Here is a 27,138-nt window from a genome sequence, read left to right as displayed (position 1 = left end):
TTCCTGGTATACATCTACTGATTCCTAATACTTGCAAACACAGAAAATTAAACTTACTGGAAAAAGGCTGGGAGAGTAGTCACAAAGAAACGGCCACTCAAACCTACAAAGAAGCATAAATGAGTTGGTAAATCCAAGTCAGAGTAATTCAAGAAAAAGTCCCCAAGCTTCTTTTTATAATCACTAATAAAACCATTATGATTATCACATCATGTATTACTGTTTACTTAAAGTGGTTTTCCTTTCACCCACTCTTATTTACCTAACATTTTCCAGTCACTAACAGCCAATATGCTTAACTTTCATATGTAATCCAATAATTTTCCAGTTTGTATACCACATAGGACTGTAAGGTTGCTGAAATGATAGAGTCATAAGATCCAGGTTAAATATTAACTTTCCTTACTAGCTTTATGGCTTTGGATAAATCACTTAACCTTTCTGCATCTCAGTTACTTCTTATAAAATGAGTATGTTACATCCCAACCAAAGTATTCAGAAGTTAGATCAAGATATTAAATAAAAGTTCAGCATGGTGCCTGGCACATGTTGAAGGACTCAAAGTATAATATATAATGATACATTATATTAACCATATTGGCTAAACAGTGTATTATTATAACTATGTTAGTTACAAATTAAAAAAATAAAATATGAAATATTTAAGTATATATAACATTTTATGCTTAAAAATTCACAAGTATTATAAACAACATACATATATAAGCCATATTTTTAACCTGTTTTAGCAAAAAACTTTACTAAACCCTAAGTATGCATATCAAATGCTATACCTATACTATGTATATTTCAAGGTTTAAATAAAGTAAACCCTTTAGTCACTCTGCTAGCAATCTCCTTTGTTCTGGGAATTGTGAAGAATCTCAACATACTCAGGTAAGTCTAAACAGATAAACAGTATGCTTACATACAGCTTACACTCTAACAGCAAAGGAGAGAATTTAATCAAATAATCATAATCGTGAATACACAGAGAAAGACAATATCAAGAATAAGAGTATGCAACCAAAACCTGAAAGAAACTACAAGTGTAATAAAGATCCCTGGCCTTTACATTTTATAAATCAGTAGTAGTTATAAATAAGTTATACTTGTGAGAGCAACAGAATGATTAAAAAGAGAATACAGTATGAAAAATACCATTTTAACATAGCTTATCAATTTAAACGTTCTCACTAAAACCAATGAGTGATAAAATCAAATATTTAAACTCTTTTCTCTATGTCACTTAGAAATTTTACTTTTTAATAACATGAAAATTTGCTTTTTATGCATTTTATTTAATCCTACATTCAACACAATAACTTAACCTTCTTAAAGAAGGTTTCTGTTTTTATTTATATCACAGTCTACGTGGACATGAACATATCCCTCAGTTACATAAAAGAAAATATAATACAAATGGGGGAAGTAAAAGTCAATGTCACAGAAAGAAACATAAACTTGTTACTTACAGCTTTTTATTTTATCTATCTATCTATCTATCTATCTATCTATCTATCTATCTGTAGTTGTGCAAAGGAGTTGCCATTTAACAAAGCAGTTCATGAATCTAATGTATTTCAATCATTTCTACTCATTCCTTCCCTACCGACTCCTTTCCTCACTCTTCCTAGTTTTGTAGACTATATGTTGTAAAAGTGGAAATGACTGAGAAGATAACATGATTTAACAAGCACTTCTGCCTGTGGGCTTTTTTGTTTCGAATTCTACCTTAGTGGGGAAATATGTTATCCTGAAGTATACTCATAACTCTACTTTGCCAGGGGAAATGGAACTGGTATTCACAAGTGCTTACAATTATTGTATGATTTGGTTTAAAATAATTATTATAAGTAATGTTATATCTTACTTCTTTCCTAGCTATCAATCATCATATAATCTCCAAATTGTATCTAAAGGGAGTTGTGCTGAAAAAGTATATTTTATGTGAATAGCATTTAAATGGAGTGAAAAAAATAGCATTTCATCATCTTTTAGAGTTTTCCACTGACTTATTTTTATCAGAATAAATGGGATTTTAAATAAATATTAGGTATCACTTAAAGCAACTTTTTAAACTTGCATTTAAAAATCTTTAGTAATCATTGGCTATAGCAAGAAAGAAGTAAATACATAAATAAGTATAAAATATTTATTAAAGACACTTATTTATATAATATACAACACAAGATTTATAGGTTCAAGAGGTATCAGGTATTGGGTCAAACCCTATTCCTTGCACTACTAGTTTTAGATCTGAGGAAGTTAACTTGAACTCTGTGGGTTTCATTTTCTTCTACATGAGCACTATATTTTACCTCACAGTATTTAAATAATTATATATAATAATCACAAATAATGCATGGTTTGACCTATGAGGGATGCCATATAAATGCTAGCTATGATTTTCTATATTTAAATTTCTGATTAGATTATAAACTACTTTATGTTCTTTGAAAACTTCACATTATTTTAGAAAATGATTTCCTTACAAATAAATGTGCTCACAAAGACAAATAAATCAAAGCATTTTTTTTTTTTTTTTGGCCAGTCCTGGGCCTTGGACTCAGGGCCTGAGCACCGTCCCTGGCTTCTTCCCGCTCAAGGCTAGCACTCTGCCACTTGAGCCACAGCGCGGCTTCTGGCCGTTTTCCGTATATGTGGTGCTGGGGAATCGAACCTAGGGCCTCGTGTATCCGAGGCAGGCACTCTTGCCACTAGGCTATATCCCTAGCCCTCAAAGCATTTTTTAAAAGAAACAAAGTGACAGGTAGTCTCTGACTTTTTCTGCATCTTTGCACTTTAGCCTAGAAGATATAAAAGCATACTTATTTCAAAAAATTCTAGATGAAAGAAAACTGCTGTACCAAATTATAAGCCCATTGATTAAGACATATTTAAAATAAAGACAATATTGTATCTCCTCGAGATGACCTTGCTTTGTGCTCCCTTGTCAATATGCCTAAGTGACAACCAAGTGGAAGGCTCTGTGGCATCAAACTCAGATGTAAGTTCAGCTTACTGTCTGAAATAATACACTCAGGGTGGATTCAATAAAAACAGCAACAAGATGTGTTCCTTGAATTGTGATGCTTTACTTAACCTTTGCAGATGTGACAATACAGGAAATTCACTTCAATAATTCAGGTCACTTCTGAGAGGCTGGTAGACACCAGAAAGTCCTGAGTGTCATTTCAGTCCTCCAAACCTGTGTTCCACCCTTTCATACTCACACTGTGGGGTGCCAAGGGAAATTCTAGTTTTCTGCAATGTTAAAACACGGCCATCTAATTAACGTTGTAGCTTCAGGGTGTAAAGATACTAAGTGAGATATAGATTTTACGAAAGAATTAAAACAGCAGAGCAAAAGTCATTTCCAGGTCTACATAATGGTTCACTGCAGTAAGCTTCAGAAAGTATGGAAGAACCAAGTATACTCCTAAACCTTTAGGTAAAAACAAAACAAAACAAAAAAACATCAAGTTTGACCACAGAGTCTCCTGAAATTTTTGTACACCCTTTATCTGTAAAGTAATTTTCACTTTAACATGAAGACTGTGGTATAACATCAAAGAGCATAAATCAGCCAAGCAAGATTGCTCACACAGTAATCCCAGCTACTTAGGAGACAGAGAGGTACAGAGGATCACAACTTGAGGCCATTTGGGGTTAAAAAGCTTGAGCTATGACCTTCAACCAACAGAAAGAGCTGGCTTTGGTGACATAGGACTGTCTTTCCAGCTACACAGAAAAGAGGGACAGGAGGATCGTGGTCCAGTCTTACCTGGACAGAAATGGAAGTCTCTATTAGAAAAATAGAGTAAAAAGTGTTGTGGGCCTGGCCCAAGTGGTAGATTGATAGCTTAAGAAATATGAGGCTCCAAGCTTAACTTTCATTGTTGTCAAAGCATGAAAGTATAAATGTGGAATACATAAAATAATTAAATATCTTATCAAAAATGTAAATGCATACTTCAAAAGAAAAGGAATTAAAAGCATAAAAATGAATCCAAATTTTGGTGGGAATTAAGTTCAGTATTAAGGTAGCAGATAATGTAAGAGTTTTTGTTGTTATTTATTAGCTGTGATTACTTGATCCTGTTATTTAAACCACTCGGTGTCTCGGGTTCTTGAGTAGAATAACAGGAGTGTTATAAGGGTAAAGCACATATAAGTATATGACACAATTACAGTGAAAAAAATGCTCACTGAACCTTTAGTTATCGCCAAATAAAGGAGTACTGGAGTAAATTTGTTCAAAGTACACTTCCGTATGCATCTGTGATACTCTCACACTGAAATTTCCTTATATTATTAATGTATATTAATAATAAAAAAGATGTTTTAAAGTAGGACCAACTTTACCTTGGAGAGTAAAGTTTCAATATAAATGAACACAAAAGTCTAGTGTCACAATTGTAAAAAATACAATATTACTGTAAATGAAATAGGTTTCTTATTAAATTGATGGTTTTAAACCCGATATTTATTTTTAGCTATGGGAGGCATCTGGCTTTCCTCTAGCCTTGTAACACAGACATCACCCATGAATAATGTACAAACAGGTGTTCTTTTCCAGTGTGTGGATTTAATTTAAATCATTAAATTTAATTTTGCAAAGAATATCAGCCATGAAATATTAAATAGCAATGTGATATAATTTTATCTAAGGCCGATTCTTTCCATGATTTCTGAATCTCAGCATCAATAACAGACTTATAAACACTAATTTTGGTCAGTTTAAATGTTAATTTTTTTAAATAAGAATTTCTAATTAGTTAAGATGATACTCTTAACTAGAGAATATTCGTGAACATTTCTTCTTGCTTTCTTCTCATTTTACAACAACTTATTCATGAGGAAAACTCTTAGGGCAAGACTGCTTTGATGAAAGAATATACAAATGGAAATCTATATCTGAGTGAAAATTTGTATAGCAAAATAATCATTAACATGCTCAACTGTGGGGAAAAACAATCAAAATAATTTTGATGGTTTCCCACTGTGCATTAAGGAAATTCGATTTTAGAAAAATAAATACTCAAATTGTTTCCACTAATAGAGACAGGCTGCCCCTGAGACTTAGATGAATTGGTACCACAGAACACTTCTTCCCTTTACTTGGCCCCCAGGTGTTCCTACTTCCCTCTCTCCCACCATGCCAACTACTCCTCTGCTGCTGCAAGTTCTGTGTTCTAGATGTATTCCATACCCTATCCCACACCTCTGAGTAATCGCAATTCTTCCAGCTTCAAATATCTGCCCTTATAATTCTCAAAATTTTCTCTTTCTCATCTCTATGTAGGTATCTGTTTACCAGCTTGAAGGAAACCTCTATCCCACACATGCTCTTTCCTCCCCCTTAGTCCTCTCCATCTCCTTTTCATCCCACCACATCCTATAACCAGTTGATCAGAAAAGCCTAGTCTCAACTCCAATTACTTAACCATCATGTCTCCTATAATACAACACCAAATTTCTAGTTCTAGATTACCTCACTAACACCCCAACTGTACTCTTTGCTTCCATTTCTGACTCTGCGAAGTCAATACTTTCACATACTAGCCAAAGGAATTCTTATTTTAAAATATATTATTCTTTTTTATTGTTATTATAAAGGTGATATACAGAGGGGTTACAGTGATGTAAGTCAGGTTATAAGTACATTTTTTTTTTACATAACATAACCCTTTCCCTATTCTCTCCTAGTTTCTCCCTCCTGTCTCCACATACAAGTTGTATATTTCATTTCCAAAGGAATTCTTGTAAAGCATAAATTATAGCATATACTCCTCTGATCAAACCTTCTGGTCAGTTTTTTTCTATTATACTTTGGTGTAAAATATAAACCTGCTGACATAGCCAACAAGACCCAACATAGTTTGGTCCTAGCAACTCCTTCCCCCATGAAAGTAACAGTTTTATTTTTCTTCACCGTGTAAGAAGCCAAGTATATAAACATACAAGTGACAACTATATGCATTAGTTGGAGTCCCTGGTAACCTGAAAGGAGTCTAAAAGATTAAAATAAATATTCTTTTTAAAATGACTTTTCAACTTGTGTGGAAATAGCCAAGTAGTTGGCAAGAAAGGAAAGAAGAAAAGAATACCAGTTCCAGTGAGTTTGCAGCTAAGCCTAAGCTTGAACATGTCTTCACCTCATATAGTGATGATTACACAAGGAGGCAGGTCTTCCTCTAGCCACCGTTTCCCCTGTGAAGACTCCATACACCCATGTCAGTCTTTCCAAAATGTCTGTGCATTAGCTCTCATTAGCAAAAGGCCATACTTGAGATTAAGGCAGAATAGGAAGCACGGGATTTATACTTTCTGCTTTTGAATGGTTAGAAGACAGGGACAGACTTAAGTCCATTTCCTCCCAGAAATGGGATCAGAAAGCTAGGCAGCATCTCCTGCTGAGGGGACAATCTAGAATGGAAAGTGCTGCTTCTGTCCTACTCATGGAGTTGTCCTTTTGAAACCCAGCAACTATTTTATCCTGATTCACCTTGCATCCCCCTACTGTACATCATATTTTTCTCAAATAAGCCAATTATTCTCCCACCTGACATAGTTTTATTAAGCCTGGAGTGTTCCTCAACCAAAGACTGTTGAGGTTCACTGTCTCAAACTATCAAGACCACAGGTTAAACAATCAATTCCTGGATAGCCTAACTATGAAGAGTGGCTCTCGTGGCTTTCTCCATTTTTTATACCCTATTTCACTTTTATATTCATAATTCCCATTACACTTCAATGTTATTCTCCACTCAATTTTCCCACTATTTATAAAAAGCCTAGCCTCTGTCTTCTTCATTCATTTTAGCATAATATTTATCTAGAAATATGCTTGATGCCTAGTAGGAACTTAAGATTTGTTGAAAGAATACAATATTTCTTAGCCTTATTATAAGATTAATGAGAGCATTAGGTTTATAATTACAGGTAAAACTTACATTATAATCAGAAGCATATAGTTATTCACCACTTAAAGATGGGATGTGTTATGTGAAATGCATGCTTAGGCAATCTTATTGCTGCATAAATATCATAAAGTACACACAGGCAAACAAAAATGGCTATATCATCTTATGAGACCAATACCAGTCATTGGCCTAAACAGCATTATATGGCCAGAGACTGAATTCTCTAGGCCATTCAAATGACTATGCATGTAGACATGAATCTCTCAATATTTATTGATGAGTTTAGTTCTTAAGTTTTAATGAATCATTTGGATAAATTTTAGAGCCTTTGTTTAAAAAATTATCCTAACAGATTAAACTGTTTACCATCTTCATTTTATTAGACTGTTTCTTCCTTAATTTATAGTATGCCAAACATAGTAAGTCATTTTTTCCCTTCTTCTTTGGTGACTATTTCAAGTGTATTTAATTTATATTTACATAAAATAATGAGTCAATAAATGCTTTGAAATTACTTCTTCATAACCAATTTCTCATTTTATTTTTGGTCAGTTCACTATGAAAAAATATCTGTAACTCCACATTTTTAAATAAAAGTCTATATTCAATTAAACTTTAAATTTATGAATCAAAAGGCTGGCAGTTTACTTTTTCTCATTCAAATTATGCTGTGAATTCACAGTAGGATACCATGTGACTAAATTGTGAGTAGGCCAGCTAAATTTTTAAGAAATCCATCATAATATGGTTTCTGATGCCAATGAATTAAGTCCATACCATATTTTACTGGACTCAAACTACTCAATGTGTGTGTAATTGCAATGATTTGATCTCCTAACATAGTAACTTATTATAATTTAGATGTTTCCAAACATATGAATGTGTTGCAATTTGTTGCAGCAGTCCAAGGAAGTTAATATAGAAATGAAGATACAATTTGAAGTTGTTCTGACCTATTCCATGAATGAAAGAAAAGGCTATAGGCTAAAACACCCTTCATAACACTTTCTTAAAGAGAAGAGTTTAAAATACTCTGATCTCCAAGAACTATGATTTTTACATTTTTCAACAGCCAAATCCTTTTAACTGCTAACTATAATCATCCACTTTCAAGTAGAGATGGGCAGAGGTGGTTGTTTTAAATACTTGAGAGATAGAAACTAGAGATAACAGAATTTCAATAGAAATTTCTTTAATTTTAATAACATGAACACATGGCAATTTTAACATATTTACTTTTTATTTTGTTCTTCAAAAAATGTTTTGTTTTGGGCTGGGAATATGGCCTAGTGGTAAAAGTGCTTGTCTCATACACATGAAGCCCTGGGTTCGATTCCTCAGTACCACATATATAGAAAAAGCCAGAGGTGGCACTGTGGCTCAAGTGGCAGAGTTCTAGCCTTGAGCAAAAAGAGACCAGGGACAGTGCTCAAGCCCTGAGTTCAAGCCCCATTACTGGCAAAAAAAAAGAAATGTTTTGTTTCATCATAATGTGTCAACATAATTGACACTTCATTACCTTGTAGTTTTTTAATTCACAGCTAAAACGGGGGAGATGACTATACTCCTGCATACCTCTTTTTTTCTTAGATTCTTAGAACCTAGCTAGAAACTATAGTTCAGTAAAAAATATTTTCTTTTAAAATAGCCACATTTTAAAGATTTCAACAAAAAGGTGAACATTTTTCTCAAATTATATAATATAGTTATTTTTAAACTACAAGTAGAAATTCATTGTGAGTATCATTTCAAAATTTAAAAGTCTCTTCCTTCTTCAGCAAAAATAATCCTTCCTCTTTATAAATGACAACACTCACAGCTAGTAAGTACAGATGGGGTGACAGAAGCAGAAATTTATCATGTGGAAACCCACTTCAATACCTATCTGGGAAGTAACATTATGGATCTTAAAATCCCAATGTATCATCCCACAGATTGAATGCTAATGACAGAATAAGGCTGTTTCTTCAGAGTATGGCAAAAGACATTTGGAGTTACTACCTTGACCAAGTGCTTGACCAAGGGCCAGGACATACCATCAGGTGAGATGCAACATGAAGTCATACATACATTTTGCTTCTTTGAATAAATAATAGTGATTAAACTCAGGGCACACACTTGCTAGGCAAGAACTCTACCACTTGAGCCACACACCCACAATCTATTTTGCTTTTGGAGTTTGCTTTTCAAATAGGGGTATTATTCCCCTGGAAAGCCTCGAAATGCAATACTCCTGGTCTTTGTCTCCCTAGTAGTTGGGATTATAGGTGGGAGCCACTATGCCCAGCCCCTACTTAGAAAGCACCTTTGCTTTCTAATTTTTTAATTTTTTCACAAATATTTAACCTGAATTCAATTATGCCTAGGTTAAACTTCCAGTTTATGAAATTATGAGGAAAAGGTTAAATGCAGTAACATAAAGAAATACATAGGAAAACTTTGGCCTGTTTTCCTTAATAATACCAATGTTATGCAAACACGGAGGAATAAGTCTACATTTAGGGAAATTTAAAACAACCAAATACAAATTGTACATTTTGATTGGCTCCTAGTTCAAACTATATCCATGAGTAATGAGAAAAATTTTAACATGCTATAGAAAATTGAAGGGTGAACTACAGTGATGTTTGTAACTATCTGTCAACATTGCAACAAAATAATAATAAATATACATCTATGTGCACATATGTGTAAGAACATAGGTAGACCTAGATAAGGTCAAATACTATCAACATGGTCAGTTTAGAGGTAATCGAAATTCTAGTCTTTCAATGTTGCCATATGCTTGTAAAACACTAAAAGAAAGCTATCATCCGTTTGTACTTAATGTTCACTCTTTATAGTACCTGGTTCTTGAATGACGTCTACTTTCCCCACACTGATCTGAAGGTTTTCTCCATTCCTGGCAAATGTCTCCCATTCCGAATCGGTCTGCTGGCAGGACGGGCACCATGGGGCATAACTATAAAAAGAATAGTTGATGAATACAAACATGGGGAAATATTTGTGAGGCAAGAGAGAAACATAATATTCAAACTTAAAAATAAAATTCTTGGCTGGGGATATAGCCTAGTGGCAAGAGTGCCTGCCTCGGTATACCCGAGGCCCTAGGTTCGATTCCCCAGAGCCACATATACAGAAAACGGCCAGAAGCGGCGCTGTGGCTCAAGTGGCAGAGTGCTAGCCTTGAGCGGGAAGAAGCCAGGGACAGTGCTTAGGCCCTGAGTCCAAGGCCCAGGACTGGCAAAAAAAAAAAAAATAAATAAATAAAAAATAATAAAATTCTTAACTGAAGGGAAATATAAGCAGTTTTTCCCCCCAAAATCATTCTACAAAGAAAAGTGCAAGCATCATTCCCTCCTCCAGGATTTAGTATATTAGTATTATTCTATACAAAATTTAAACCCAACTTTGAAAATATTTTGGGAATTATTAGAATACCTAAAATAATTTCCAATAGTATTATTACAATTGAACCAAATGTTATCAGTCTGCAGATAGGTTTTCATTTTTGAGGGCAAATGATATTTTGAGAGCAATTTTCACAAGGACGCCACTATTCTAACTACCCAATCCAGTTTCACATCCATCAAAACTACAGACTTGATAGGGAGAGATCAGAAGACTTGACACAAGTGAGCTCTCAACCATGTGTCCAAATATCTGAGTATATTACAATTTGTTATAGCAGCCCAAGGAACTTAACATAGGAATGAAGATACAATTTGAAATTGTTCTGATCTATTCCATGAAGGAAGGAAAAGGCTACAGGCTAAAACACCCTTCATAACACTTTCTTAAATAGAAGAGTTTAAAATACCCTGACCTTCAAGAACTCTGATTTTTATACTGTCAATAAACGTTAACCACTAAGCTTTAAAAAAAAAATCTTAGGCAATAGATTTCTATAGAACTCACAGAGAAAGAAATATATGTGCTCAGATCGAAAGTAGAACTAAAAGCCAAGGGAAGAGTCAATAAATATGCTAAGAAGGTGTGTAAAGGTTCAGACAACAGACCTGGGAGGGTGAAGACATTATCCACATCCTTTTAAAATGTTATGTATAGAGTTGGGAGTGAATTCCAAGCTCTGCGTAAAGCTCTGAAGTAGAAAGATAACTTTATTCAGATTTACATTTCAGAAAAATCCAAAGTGGTAGCTCTGTGGATATTGAGTCAGGGAAAGGCAAGGCAAGATTGAATCAAACAGGAGAACTGGAAGGAAAGGCAGTATGTCAGTGGTTTCCCTTGCCTTCCCAAGTGTTAGAAATGCTAGAAGTGCTCACAAACTTCAAATCCCTGAACTTTTTTTCAGGGCTTAATCTGTAGGTGTTAAAATGTGAATCTAAAAAGCTTGCTTCTTGGGTAGTTAGTGAATTGAATACATTTCTTAATCCATACAAGTCATAGCCCTTGGACCTGTGACCTGTGCACAAACAAGTAAGGAAGAGATCACCTTGATGTAAAAGGGTCCCTAAATTTAATAACACTTCATTCAAAGGTAGAAAACGGGGTCCTGACACTAAGAAATAGAGGAAGGCTATGTGATCATGGGAACAGAGACTGGATTCAAGGCAGCTATAGGTCAAAGAACACCAAGAGATGCTAGTAGCCAGGAGAAACTAGGAGAGAGGCAGAGACTATTCCTCCCACAGGGCAATAGAGGAAGGCTATGTGATCATGGGAACAGAGACTGGATTCAAGGCAGCTATAGGTCAAAGAACACCAAGAGATGCTAGTAGCCAGGAGAAACTAGGAGAGAGGCAGAGACTATTCCTCCCACGGGGCAACCACAGGGCACCATGCTCCAATTTGACCTTGGACTCTAGAACTCCAGAACTGTGGGAGAATAAATGTCAGACATTAGAGCCTACCTTATGTAGTAAATTGCTACAGCAGCCTAACAAAACTAATATGGAAAGGAAGAGACAACATAAAATTAGAAGGAATTAAATAAGCCTTGGAAAGACTTACAGGACTGAGAGGGCTATGTTGAATATGAAATATTGTGAATAAACAATGCCATATGCTAGAAATTCATTTCAACATAATAACACAGTACAAATAAAATCAAAGTTAACATTTGCAGAATAATGTCACAGAAATGCCTTGATACAATTGGAAAAGCATGTGGTTTTGTTTAGTTTTGTTTAACAATATATCCAGAAGATAAAAGCAGCAGATAAAATAAATTAATCGTGCTCACAAAATAGATTGGAATACTCCAGGAAAGATCATCAGCTCTGAATAATATTTCTGGATGCCATCAACAAGTAGACATATTTTTTAAATCTGCTTAAACCTTTAAAACGTCTTTCAAAATGTCAAAATATTGAGGAAATGAAATAGACACAAAAAAGAATTGATACTACTAAATGTTCTCATATAGTGAGTGAACATTATAGCACTTAAATACAACTCCAAGGGATAAAGAAGAGTAAGTATGGATAATAATAAATAGTAACAGCAATACAGTGATAACTGCGGACTTTGATGGTGTGCAATAGGAATACACTCAAAACTTTCTATTTTTATGTCTATTTACAATTTTTCAAAGTATTTCTTAAAAACTTGATTAAATAAAAATAACCAAGTTGTGGATAGTTTGGGCACTGTAAAAATGTTAGTTTCTTACTAATTTATTTGTATTCTTAAGTTGCTTTTGCAACATGTGGTTCCTATGATTCCTGCATTAAAAAGGGGAAGGGATGGGAGAGGTAAAAAGAATATCTCCTCTATTGCTCACACACACACACACACACACACACACACACACACACAGAGGACTGTGCATACATATACCATACACATCATACCTTAGGAAAGAAAATAAAAGGAAAATGAGAAACTGACCAAATTGTGTACAAACCTCAATGGGGATGTCAGAACATCATTTGCTAGTCCATTAAAGATCTTTAATTGTGCAAAGCAATACATATAAGTCCCACTTAAAAATCAAAACAATTACATACACCTACTCTAATGAATAAGAACAGAAAAAAAATTAAATCAGGAAACATTTTGAATGCATACATTATATCTGAAATGTACATTAGCATCTGGAATGCTAAAAAGTCAAGATAATAATTCATTTCTTTTAGGAAAAGTACTACTAATAAAAGCATTAAGAAGAGTCTAGTTGAGAAAGAAGGCCCACAACCAAGGTAAATCCAATACTATATTAAAAGATCATTGATCTTCCTATGACAATTCATTCTCCACATCTGGAAATTAAAGAGAAACATCAGAGAACAATCTGTTGACATCTTTGATCATGAATTTACAATTAGAAACACTTGTATTCTTACAGGTCCAAGGCAAAGTATATTTCTACTAGAACATAGGTATTCTATAAGTGTAAGCTAGACACATAATTATATGCATATTATTGAAAATATGTTTTTCATTGAAGTAAATAGTTATTCCTTATCTATTTTCTAAAAATACAAATGGCAGGTGACACTTGAGACAGCCAACTTCTAAAAATATTAAATAACTAAGTATGTTTCAATAAGCACTTAAAGCTCTTGTATAAGAGTTCTGCTAGAGGAACCAGAAAGAACCAACAGGAATTAATCATCTGTCTAGTCATATTAAAGTTTCTCTATGCCTCAATTTCCTCAACTTTGAAATGAGATAATGGATATCTCAGAAGTTAAATGAGAAATTAGATGATACACACAAAGCAAGCACACAGAAAGAACATTCTATTACAATCTACTTTGGTAATATTCAGCTGGCTCTCTAAGATGATTATTATGATGCTTAAGCTCATCTCAATCTTACAACCTCCCTGCACCTCTGTGCCAAAGAGAGAAAAGTGGCTTACAGATTTGATAAAGGTAATCTAAGATCACTCAAACCAAGAACCACATGGAGATACTTTTGTGACAAGGAAGACAAATCAAGGTTCAATATCAATATCAACACTTAAGAGGGAAAGACAGAAAAGGCATAATAATATTGTACCCCAAATAAGAATCTTGAATTATAATGAATTTCTCAAAGACTCTGTATTTGCATACATGTACTACATCAGGAATTATTAAATCATGCAAACTTCAATAAATGAAAATATAACAGTCCCTAATATAGCTGAGAATTTGATGAAGTTATTCTTCATGTATACAATTATGAGGCCTACTTGGATATGCTTTTGAAATAATTTGAACTATTCTCTTTTTTATACTGTTGCTATGCACTGGTCTGTGGCACTGCCCATGACATTATGAAATTCAGACAGCTCTGTGTTGGAATGTCAGCTTGCAGTTAAGAGTGGGATATAGTGTATTGTTCCCACGGCTTTTTAAATTCTTAGTATGCTTTTGGTTCTAAAGAACAGTAATTTCAACAGAAATTTAGTTCTTGTATAAGTACAATATAGTAATGAATGCAAATTCATGTAAATTCATGGTCTCTGTTATTACCATATTTACATATGCATATACATAAATTTTATTTATATACATATTAAGTATGCATGAAAAAACGCACCAGAAAGAACTAAACATGAACTCTCCAACCCAACATGCCAATAGGGCCCTACTGAGAACCTTGAATGAAAGTTTAACACAGGAGAAGCATTTGGTAAACATTAAATAAATGAACAATAATACATATACTTCCATTAGTGCATATTAGACCACAAGTTCCTTGAAATCAAGGTTGTAGGCTCATCCCTCTTAACTTTCCAAAACCTCCAACTCTCTATCTGCCACATAACCACGCATTTACTATTTCTTAAACATGCAATCAGTGAAGCAAAGCAATGTATCTAAGCAGCAGAAAATCATGATTATTTCATATGGAAAAGTTAAGACAATAAAGTTCAAAACTAGTTATCAGAGAGATATTGAACACATAATTTCAAAATCTAGAGGGTCTTGGGGGAAATCATGAGGTTTTGTGAGTTGGATGCTGTGGCTCATGCCTGTAATTCTAGCAACTTGAAGGTACGATAGGAGGATAGCAATCCCAGGCCAGCTCAAACAAAATCTATCTCAAAGAACAAGCCAGGAGTGCTGGCTGGCCAGGCCCCAGGCAAAAAGCAGGAGACTGTAAAAATTATTAAAACAAAAAGTTTGGGGACATGGCTCAAGTAGTAGAACACTTGCCCAGGAAACGTGAGGTCCTGCATTCAAACATAGTACCAACAACAAATATATAAATAATTAATAACTAAATAATGAGGCTTTGCTTTATACTCGAAGTTGGAAAATACATACTAATCTAGGGACTAGGCTCACACTATAATCCTAGCTACTCTGGAGACAGATTGGGAGGATCACAGTTTCATCCCAGATGAGATAATAAAAGTTCACAAGATTCCTTCTAAACCCAAGGCTGGGAACAATGACAAGCACCTCTCAGCCTAGCAATGTGGGAGGCTAGGGGACTCCCTAAGATTGAGCTATGGCTCAGTGGCCATTCGCTGCCTAGTAAATGCAAGGTCCTGAATTCAAACACCACTCTCACTACCAAGAAAAAGAAAAAAACCCTCACAACAATTAATGCTTTATAAAACAGGATCTGCTTTATAGAAATAAGTTGATGTAACTCTTATGATAACAATTTTCTCTGATTATTAGTTTAGAAGCAGGTCAAATCTAAGGTGTCTGAATATTTTAATTCTTTTGGGGGTAAAAAAAGTCACCAGAACAGTACATTAAATGAATCATATTTTATATTGTTGTGTTTCAAAAAGGAAAAATAGTAACATTAACATAATGGGAGTTTAGCACATATCTAAATAGCTAAAAGTTGCAGAGAAATTGAATGAAGAACAGTATGTAACAATGAAAACAGCAACGGACACATGATTATATAAGATGAGGATAATCAAAAAGAACCCCAAGAGAAGGACACAGGAGGTAGAATTCTATCGTCATTAAGTTTAATGTTCTAGGTGAATTTCCTTTGGCGTTCCCTACGTGGTTACTGTATATGATTTTGGTACAGTGCATATTGTATATATGCTTACCTGAACTAAGGAAGGGAAAGAAAAATGAGAGTGTAACAAATATGACAAGAAATGTACTCACTACCTTATTATATAACTGTACCACCTGTACCACCTTCGCACATCACCTTGTCAGTAAAATTTAATCAAAAGAAAACAGCAACTAACACTTTAGTAAATATTATTTGGAAAAGATAGAAAGGCAGAATTAGAGGTAAAAAGACTGAAAATAATATAAGAAATCAAACAAGAAGAGAAAGACTGCACAAAAAGCCATAGGATTGAAGAAGGTAAAAGTAGTAAATGGAATACTTTATCAGATTTTTCAATAATTTCTAAAACGGAAATGGTGAATTATTAAAATGTACTTGAAATTATATTTCCCTGTAACACAAAAATGCTTTTCCTAGTGGAACTGAAGTTTGAATTTAGGGACTTGAGTTTGCTATGCAAGGCACTCTACTATATGAACTGCACCCCAGCCATTTATAGTTTAGTTATTTCTCAAATAGATTCTTCTATTTTTGATTTACATCAGCCTTAAAAAATAATCAGCTTACCTATTTTTCTCAAATAGTTTGATAGCATATATATAGCCCTACTAGCAGTTTACTGATTAAGATAGAAGTCTCTATTTTGTCAGGATAAAAATATCTTTTTAAAACTGGAAATTCCATTGCAAGGACCCCCAAAACCTGGTGCTTGAAAGACAAAGAAAATATAACCAATTATTTTTCTAATAAACTTTCAGTACCAATATCACAGAATTAAATGACACTGGCTTTGCATGATGTGAAATACAAGGAACCAGATTCCCAGAGGAAAGACAGCATATAAGCAGATGAACAAAGAACTGTAATTCACAGTGATGTGAAATGTTTACCAAATTTATAATTCTACCAGAAAGCTTAATTGGCTTCTTTAGGTAAATGAAGTCATCTGCTACTAATCTTTAATTATATAACCAATCATGTTAATGAATTATTCATATAACAAACTGTATAAGCACATTTTTGGTTTCTATTACATACATTAGAAAAAGTACAATAAGTGTTTTTATGAATTCTTAGAAATTTATAGCAAGCCTATAGTGTGATAAGACTCCAATGGGTTTCATATTTCTCCAAGTGTTAGATTCTTTTCAAATGGAAGAGACAGTAACACCCAGTAATACATAAAAATTTTTAAAGATAGACAAGAGTCACACTATATCTTCAGAAGTAGTTTTGATTGGGTTTCTGGTATCCCTTAAGAAGCTGGATATGACTTAAGTCCTTACTTTTTCATGCCTTTCTATCTACCTATTCTTTAATGTACTTGAAAGAGGAACTGCTGCTAAAATTATTTCAACACATCTCACTTCCCGGTTACTTGCAAGACTCTTCTTGCACCACAGTCTAGGGTATATTGTACAACTGGATGCAGAGCAAACTTACAGCTATCAACTGCAACCATCTAGCCTGAGGCATTTCTAACAGATAACATTTAACCAATATAACCACAGATGGTAGTTTGAGGAAGTCCCTCATATAGAAGTTTGCAGAGACTAGTACTTGTCTCAGGTTTAATGTTTATACTTCATTTGCTTTTTTGGGACAATCCTGGGACTTGAACTCAGGGCCTAGGTGCTGACTCTGAGCTCTTATGCTTAAGCCAGAGTTTCACTTTCAGCTTTTTGTAATTAGAACCATGATCCTCAGACCTCAGCCTCATGAGTACCTTGGATTACAGGCTTGAGCCATTAGCACCAGGATTACAATTCTTTCATTAAAAGAGAGAGAGAGAGTCCCAAAGGGAACGAAAAAGGAGTGACAACATTACATTTAAGGAAGACTATCTGTTTTGACTCTCGTTACATCTAGAAATACAATACTGAATAAAGATTACAAAAAAAAACTTCCTCTAGAATTGGCATAAAGAAATGCATAATGTCTCTGAAGTTTCTGTATTTTTATAGTTTCTCTACATTTCTCTATAGTTTCTATACTAAAAACGTGGCAGTCCTAATATAAGTTTCACTTACTTTAAATGGTTCTCTTAAATGAAATATGGTCTCCTCACTTCCATCCAAGGTGGCCAAGTTACTTTAGTAAGTTGTTTGTAGCTCTCCTTAGTAACCTCTCTGTTTTATTTTTATCACAAATGCATTTTATTTTATCATCTGATTTTGTTCTTCTTTGTAAACAAATGCTAAATGAGTACTTGAAAGGATGGTGTATGTTATGTTCTTTGAGCAATGTAATTTGTTTAGTGACCTGACTTTCAGTCTTGATCACACACTGAGATTTTCACTTCTTAGGCATTTGCTTGCAATCTAAAATCAAAGACCCCAAATTTGGTCTCAGGTAAACCAAATTCCAGTTTTGAGTGGGTCTATGACCTCAACCTCAAACTATCAAATAGTAATAATGACTTACCTATACTCCCTGAATTGACAGGCTGCAGAGATAGGTCCTCTGCAACTAGTTCTCCAGATATTCTCCATTTTCCCTACAGACTCACATTATGGCTTCTCAAGTCTACTCAGACTGTCTCCTGTCAACTTGAGGTCCTCTTTCAAACAATCATTTTGTACTATTAAGTTACTGTTAGGTTCTAAAGCAGCAAATCCTTTGCCTTCTTCCAACTCAAAAATGTAGTTTCCTATCTGTGCAAGCTAAGGCACTCTCCACTTACCTGACTTTTCTTGTTCAAGGGGAAACTTGTTAATGACCTCTTATTTTATCATATTAGCACAACTAAGTTACCATATCGAACCCAAAAAGTTCTACCTCTTTCAATTAGAACAAATATCTACCTTTATTTTTAATCGTGTTTTAAAGCTTAGGCCACCGGTGTTAGTTTCCTTTTCACAACGACACCCTGAGTGGTCTTCAAAAAAAAAAAAAAAAAAAAAGATGTTTCGGGCTAAACTGACCTGCCTTCCCTGTTCTGCCATGACTTAATTCAACACACCCCTTACCTGCTCATACTGGATATGTCATCGCTCTGTCTCCTGTATGTGCAAGCCTGAAAAGGGCACACGCAAGTGGATCACGACTGTAAGCCTACCTACTCAGGAGGCTGAAATCTGAGGATAGGGGTTCGAAGCCAGCCAGAGCAAGAAAGGGTCCACGAGAGTCTTATTTCCAACCAACACCCCGAAAGCTAGAAGTGGTGTTGTGGTGGTAAGCTTTGAGTAAATAATCATAATCATAATCATAACCAAGCTCAGTTTAAGCCCCAAGCCGGGGGCGCGCGCGCGCGCGCGCACACACACACACACACACACACACACACACACGCTTTTTTCTGACACCGTCTCCCCTCTTCAGTCTCCCCTAGTCACTGGCCCACTCAGTCCCTCAACCACTTCGGCAAAGCCTCCAGCAAGCCAGGGGTGACAGCGGCCTGGGATGCTCCCTGCCCACCGCTGTCACCGCGGAGGGCTGTCCGCGCATGAGCAGCCGGAGGTCCTAGGCTCGGCGATGCGGATCACTGGCCCCGGGCTAGTCCCCCGCCGCCCGAGGTCCGGACGGTCGGGACAGGGTGGCGAGTGGCCGGCTCGGGCTCGGGAGGACGGAGCCCACGAGGTGGCTTGAGGGGGCTGAAGGGCACACTCACAATTTCAGCATCCACTCGCCCTCCATCACCAGCGTCCAGTTGGAGGCGGTCATGGGCTGGACCCGGCTCTGCTCCGCCGGCAATGCGGCCTGCTCCTGGCCCTTGGTCGCCGCGGCGAGCCAGGCAGCCAGGATCGCCAACGCCACCGGGCCGCGGCGCCCGCCCGCCATGTCGGGTGCGGAACTGGGGATGCCCTCAGACTGGTAGGGGGATGGAGTAAAAGAACGGCTCGGCCTGCCTCGCCAGCCGCAGCCACCGAGCTACTTAAGACTGTGATAAGAGATCGCGAGCTGCCCCGCCTCCCGCAGGCCGCGCTGACAGCCCCCGCGGACCACGCGGGCGGCCGGCAACGCCTCTTAGGCGCCGGTGCTCGGCGAGGCCACGCCCACCCCCTCCGCCACACCTCCTCTTATGCGCCAGGAACCACTGAGGCCACGCCCCCTTCCAGCCCCCTCCGGCACCGCCTCTAATGCGCATGTGCCTGTTGAGGCCACGCCCCTTGTTCCGACGCACCGGCATAAGCGCCTGTGTCCACCGAGGCCACGCCTCCTAATTATTATCCCCCCCCCGCCGCACCACGTGACCTCAACGCCATTGCCTGGGGCGTCGGTTGCCACGACAACGGCCTCCCTTTCTTCTCGACAGCCGAGTTGAAAAGAAACAGATGACCCAAGGAGGAAGTTTAGAGCCTTCTGTCTTCCTCCCCCACCTCCTGGGAAAGGGAGGATTGGACGCTTGGTGGTTTCTCCGAAAAGTCAGCTCATCCTTGTCTTCCACGGTTGCAGTCGCAGAGCGATGGATTGTGCGGAGTGGGTTTAGGGTTGGCTGGATGCAAAGCAGAGTGAGAATGGTGCTGCTTGCTGAGAAGGGAGAAGTTAGCGCTCTCGGGCTGCATGACTCAATATTACTGCTGCTGCTCCCGCGGCTGCTTCTGAAACCAGATATGTACTAAACTATGCACTTATTGCTGCTGCTGCTGCTTCCGAAGTTAGACTGATTATTTGAAAAACCATGTTTAATTGTATAGTCACTTTGAAAACATAAGTATCCAACAGGTAAAAAAAAAAATGGATCCATTAACAAACATACCGTTCATTTGCAATAAAATAAAAATGCACCTTACGTTTCTCTCAAACACAGTTTCTTTAGGTCTAAAAGAAAAACATTGTTCAATAATTTCCACATCTCTTTCCAGATACACATTGGATGAATCTGTACCTTGGTTGCCTGGCATTGTTACTATGTTTAAGGCTGATTATAGTTTGAGAGTCCGTGAGCCTTTCCAACATGTGCTTTTTAAACATTTACCAGAAGTGCAAAGCAAAATCTCAGTAGTTGTATACTATATCTAGAAAAAGTGGTTTCTATCCTGGACTTCCAACAAAGACAGCTGTGCACTGAGTACTTAAGGCCACAGAAGATCCATCTCCATTAGGTGCTATAGGAAAAAATTAATTTTGTACATAGAAATCTGGTGTGGATTAGGTGTTAATTAGCCTTAGATAAGGATCCAGCTCTTATCAAAACACTTGAGTTTACAAATTATCATAAATTATGCACATGTCTGAAAGTGATGATATAAAACTCCATTTTGGTGTATACATCAATGCTACAAAGACAGTAGAAAGATACCTTATTGTGCCTATTTAAATCACAGTAAATCTATCTTTTTTCAGTGTAGCTTTTTAAATAGGATATGTGATTGTTTTAGAAGTGAAGCAGTGCACTTAATTTTAGTTACAGTTAATTTTGTTGAGCTCCATTAAGATGTTCTGTTGTTTTCAATTTTTTATGGGTTATAGATAGTAAAATATTTGTGTGAAGCAATATGATGCTTAAAATTGGGTTTAAATGAATAGCAGAAAGATACCTGAAATAAGGGTAATACAATTATAGTCCGTATTGAAGGTAGATTCATTTTGCTGTGTTATCAAAGTGCTTTGGTAGGGAGATGTTTACAAATGAGAATTTATAAAGAGAAAGAAAGCATCCGGAGCACAAAAGAAATTTATTGCTGAAGCACTTTCAATCTGTAACATAAATTTTATGTTCAAGGACTGCTTTTCTTGTCCTTCAGATGGAGAACTGAAAAGGATTGTAAGAAATAACACAGCACAAATATATGGAAGAGCTTTGCCATAATAAGGTGAGATCAGGGTGAGGCCCTGATCAGTTGCTTTAAACCAAGATGGGACCTCAGCCCAGATTCTTTGTATCCAATATAATATGGACTCAAAACTACTGTACACTCAGATTCAGGTTTAATATTATAATATTATTAAATATTATAGAAACTGCTCCAAATGGATGGTTATAATATAGGCATAATTCCTGGTATGGCTCAGAAAACATTATCATTTAGAAATAACAACACCCTATAATACTTCTACGGCTCTCTATTTTTCCTAAGGTCAAATTCACTCAGCTGGGCATGCCAGTGGCTCATGCCTATAATCCTAGCTACTCAGAAGGCTGAGATCTGAGGACAGTGGTTCAATGCCAGCCAAAGCAGGAAAGTCCATAACACTTTTATGTCCAATCAACCACCAAAAAAATTGGACGTGGTGCTGTAGTTCCAAGTGGTAGAGTGCTAGCCCTTGAGTGAAAAAGTTCAGGGACAGCACCCAGGCCCTAAGTTCAAGCACCATGACCTACCCCCCCTCCAAAAAAAATCACTTAGCAGCACATTCAGTATCATTCACTGTCTATTTTTAATTTTGCTTATTTCACTCTTCCCCACTCCCCAAGAACTCAGTATGCATTTATGCCTCCTTGCCTCATCCTCCTGCTTCATTCTCTTCACCAGTTGTTTAGTGAATTATGATTGAGATATTATCCAGTAGTTCACATTGTACCTCCAACAGCCCCCACAAAAGAAACTTCTGTCACATCTAAACTCCAGTAGTTCTCCTGTCTAACAAAACCACAGTACTTTCATGTTTAACAGGATTTCACACAGTTGTCTCTTCATTTTTCCAACTCCTACTTGGAACCTTCAAGGATAAGGACTTTATATGTCTTTGTGTCCCCTGTCTAGAATATTCAACCTATTGCAGTACTTGAAGTAGGCACTTTCTCAAATGTTCCTCAATATCTCAATTTCTAATATTCAAGTCCTGGTATGATTCTCTTCTCTGGAATGTGGTTGCGCCCAGTGACTCATTTCTAACCAACAGAATATGATACAGGTGATGATCTAATCCTTCCACAGCAAGATTCGCAAATTTAGGATTTCCACCATGCTGGCATTCTATTTCCCTCTTGCTTGCTCATTTTGAGATGATATGGAGAACGCTGAGCAACAAGAAACTAACAAAGGCCTTGAGCCAGCATCTCCTGAGGAGCAGAGGCCTTCAGCCATCAGCCTGCCAAAAACGAAGTATCAGAAACAACCAAAGGAGTGACCTAAAAGATCTTTCCCCAGAGCTCTTCAGATTCTGAGCCTCATGAGTCACCGGGAGCCATAAGGTACAGCTTAGCTGGGCCTTTTATCCGAAGAGACTATGACAAATCAGTGCTATTCATTTAAGCCAACAAGATTTGGAGTCATTTGTTAAACACATCACTTGTATATTGAAAGTATAGTTTTATGGTTTTAAGAAAATTGCTACCTGCTACTGGCAAAAAAAAGAACTTTGGTCTAACAGTGGGACTGGGGTAGAACTATGGTTACACAAAATACAGGATTTCTAGTAGCAAAAGGAATTATTTTAGACATTGAAGATGTGACATCATAGCAAGAGACAGGGAAAGAATGTGAGAGATGCCTCTCTCTTCTCTCTCTCTCTCTCTCTCTCTCTCTCTCTCTCTCTCTCTCTCTCTCTCTCTCTCTCTCTCCTACTCTCTTCCTCTCTCCTAGCCCACTGAGCAATAGGCTTCTTGGAAGTTAGGCACAACAGTATGACTAGTGTTGACCAATGGACTACAAGCAGAGAGAGAGAGTATGTATTACTGCCAGATTGAAGCACTTAATCACTAGTGCAAAATGTTAACATTGTTCCCTTCTTCGGCTGTGAAAATTGTGGGCAAAAGTTCCTGATCTGAGACTATCCAGCCAGAGTAGCCTGAATTGCTCAGCTACTTCAGGGAGAACAGGTGCCCTAGATGGCTCTCCAGATTCTCATTAACAGTAAAAGCACTTAGGCAGATGATGTAAATTGTTATCATGAAAAGTCTAAGCAAATGAGCTATCACTGCCTAACCAACCAACCCAAAAGTTAACTTGTATTTCTGGGATTGGTAGGCTAAGCTAAGCTTTTACATTTAAAACAAAAGTGTTCTTTTGTGTAGTGGCTGATGCTTAGAGGCTGAGGCTAGAGTTAATTGGTATTGAAACCACATCTGGCATGATTCAAGTTAGCCAGAACAGCTGGGGACTAATTAGGCATTGGTTTTATTCTATGGTCTTTTCATGTGGCCACAAATGCACTGGTCAGAACTGTCTCAGTTACTTTTTTTTACAGCAAGAGTTCCTATTGACCTGGGTAGAAGAAGCTGCACTGTAGCTTTAAGAGTTTTCTTAAAAGTCTTAATTCAGAAGTGTGAGAATGTCACATTGACTGTATTCTAATGGCCAAACAAAACGTTAAATGCTACACTAGACTAATGAGGAGAGCTATTAGACTTTATTCTTTAATAAAAATCAGGAAAATAGTCAGGTACGGGCTCACAATTATAACTGTAACTGTACTCAAGTCTCAGATGGAGAAGACAGAGAGGCCAATCAGGGTTCATGATTAGGCATGCAAAACGTTTAAGATACCCTCCTGACCAATAAACAGATGGGCATGGTGGTGTGAACATGTAATTCAAGCTATGCAGATGGCATAAACAGATGACTGAGGCCCAGATGAGCCTGTGTAAAAAGGTAAAACACTAAAAACTAAAAGGGCTGGGAATATGGATTAAATGATAAAGCAGTTTAGAAATATGAGGCCCTGAGTTTAAACCCCAGTGCCACACAAAAGGCAGAAAAATATATCTATTTTAGTTTATCAAAAAGACAACTGAAAATATGGAATTGTTTGTCACTGATTCATAATCTAGCTGAATTTTGACTCAGCCACTATCTTCCTTTGATGACATACTCAGTATTTGAGGGAAAAGCAAGATAATATTTCTACAGGACAAAAATAGGTATTATCTCTCTCTCTCTTTTTACCTATTGTATGTAGACCCTGTGAGTTCATTCTTTGGGGAAAAGACTTTGGAGAGAATGATTTTCAAACCCTTACACACACTGACGATTTCACAGAACTTTTGTTCAACCTGTTAAAAATGATTTTTAAGGGCTGGGGATATAGCCTAGTGGCAAGAGTGCCTGCCTCGGATACAGGAGGCCCTAGGTTCGATTCCCCAGCACCACATATACAGAAAACGACCAGAAGTGGCGCTGTGGCTCAAGTGGCAGAGTGCTAGCCTTGAGCGGGAAGAAGCCAGGGACAGTGCTCAGGCCCTGAGTCCAAGGCCCAGGACTGGCCAAAAAAAAAAAAATGATTTTTAAAAAATGGTAATTCTGGTGCTTTCTGGTTCATGCCTGTAATCCTAGCTACTCAGGAGGCTGAGATCTAAGGATGGTGGTTCAAAGCCAGCTCAGGCAGGAACGTCCATGAGACTGTAGTCTCCAATTAACAATCAGAAAGCTGGAAATAAGGCTGTGGTTCAAAATGATAGAGTGCTAGCCTTGAGTGGAAAAAGCTCAAGAACAGTGCCCACATCCCAAGTTGAAGCCCCACAACCAACAAGAATAGCAACAACAAAATTATATGGTAAGGTTTACATAAACCAATATATGAACAAAATCTTGTTTTAAATTTAGAATGCTCTTTATTCTCCACTAATAGTTACAAGAAAACAATTTAAAAATAGATAAAATTTGATATTCTAATGGTGGAAACTTAGACATAGACAATCAATAAGAAATAAGAAGATTGTATTCAAATTACCTAAACCAGTACAATGATAGGGTTCAGAAATAATGCACAATGTTTATCCTGTTGGGGTTGATGAAACATTTATGGAAATATTAAATAAGCTAAGCAATGTTGTAAAATTAGTCTATAAAGTAATAATAGTGCAGGAATTTAATTATACAAACAAATTTGCTAAATGGCTTACAGGAACAAGAGATGGAATGAAGAATTTCTAGGACACATTACTGTGTCCTAGAAGAGATCATAGAAAGAACAGGAAAGGATAGAATTAAGCTGAAATGGATCTAGACTAGAAGCAAATCCAAAATTGATAAGTGTCTGAGAAAGAACCCCAGGGCCATGCCATAATGAAAGAAAATGAACTAACGTTTTCCAGAACTAATAAGGGAGCTCAGGAAATGAACTTCCTAGATCAATTCTCTTGCTATGTACCAGTAGGATTTTGAGGTGTTTTCAGTTTTTTTCGAGATAAAGTATCCCAGACCAGCCAATTTACAATTCTGCCTCTTCTTCTGAAGTGCAATATTGATTTAAGATGTAGCATAGACAAAACAGTCTCACCAAATAGCAACAAAAACTTAAAAAAAAAAAAGATTTGTAGTCACCTGAAAGTTAGTGCAGAAATGCTATAGGACTTTAGTTAGCTTGGATGTTGATTCTCTATAAATCTAAAGCAATCCAACCAAAGTATTTATTGGGATTCTAAGAATTTGTCTTAAAACTCAATATTTAAAAACAGCTAATAGGATTTTTCAAAAGAAGCAATTATGTAGGTCTTAGGTATTAAGCTTTACTATGAAGTTATAGTACACAGAGAAATCTAAGGTATTAAAATTTACTATAAAATTAAACAGTAAAGTTGACATAAGAAGCTATAAATAGAAATGTGGATCACTATAAATACTTCCCATATATAAATGATTACATATGTTATACATATATATTATATGTTTGACCATACATGATTATGTATATTGTATATAACATTTATGTATATGTTAAAGATAGTGTATTTGTCAGGGTAATAAAAATAACCCTAAATCTCAGCACACAAAAAAGCAAATTTATTCATTTATTATTGAGAAAAATGTATGTTGGATCCGGAGATAATGGGGAAGCTGTACACCAACCTGGGTCGCGTAGTACACATGGTTTCAATCTTATAGCTCTGCTCCTCTACTCATAGGAAGGAAAAAAGAAATGTCTAAAGCTGCAAGGAGATCTGTATCTCTTTGATTTGAAAGTAACACAAACCATCTCAGCTCATGGTCTTTTAGCAAAAGTAAATCAAAGGCCCTGCCATACTGAAAGTGTCATTTTCATGAGAACTAACCATTCCTCAACAAAATAATGCCAAAAAATGGTAGGAAGTTGGGTTAATGCATAGTACTAAGACAATTACTTTCTCATCAAGAATACATAAACATATATATACATATATATCCATAATTTAATAACAGGTTAAATAAGTTAAAATGCTCTTATGTAGTTTGTGGAGAAAAACTTCCATTCATCTAGCTGATAAATTTTCCTTAATACTATATAATACACTGAAGTAGTAAATTTAGGTGATTGGTGGGGTTGAGGGAGACGGAGGTGAATTATGAAAGGGTCAACAGTGATCAAGCTTAATCGTACTCACAAAATGGCATGTTGAATTGAAATCCCTTTGTGCAACTACTTAAGGAAAAATTTTAAATAAACACATGAAATC

General features: G+C 36.5%; 1 protein-coding gene across 1 annotated transcript in view; it reads right to left on the bottom strand.

The window, feature by feature from the left end:
- Tmx4 (thioredoxin related transmembrane protein 4) overlaps positions 1-19,747 on the bottom strand; it is a 39,296-nt gene extending 19,549 nt beyond the window's left edge. The window contains exons 1-3 of the mRNA XM_048348816.1: positions 19,492-19,747; positions 9,776-9,891; positions 58-103 (exon numbers count right to left, since the gene is read on the bottom strand). Of these exons, the coding sequence (XP_048204773.1) occupies positions 58-103; positions 9,776-9,891; positions 19,492-19,661 (332 nt within the window). The 5' untranslated portion in view covers positions 19,662-19,747. The remainder of the gene's footprint in view (positions 1-57; positions 104-9,775; positions 9,892-19,491) is intronic.
- Positions 19,748-27,138: the final 7,391 nt, after the last annotated feature.

Source organism: Perognathus longimembris, chromosome 6 (genome assembly GCF_023159225.1).
Source record: "Perognathus longimembris pacificus isolate PPM17 chromosome 6, ASM2315922v1, whole genome shotgun sequence".
Lineage (NCBI taxonomy): Eukaryota > Metazoa > Chordata > Mammalia > Rodentia > Heteromyidae > Perognathus > Perognathus longimembris.
This window is presented reverse-complemented; position numbering and strand designations above follow the sequence as displayed.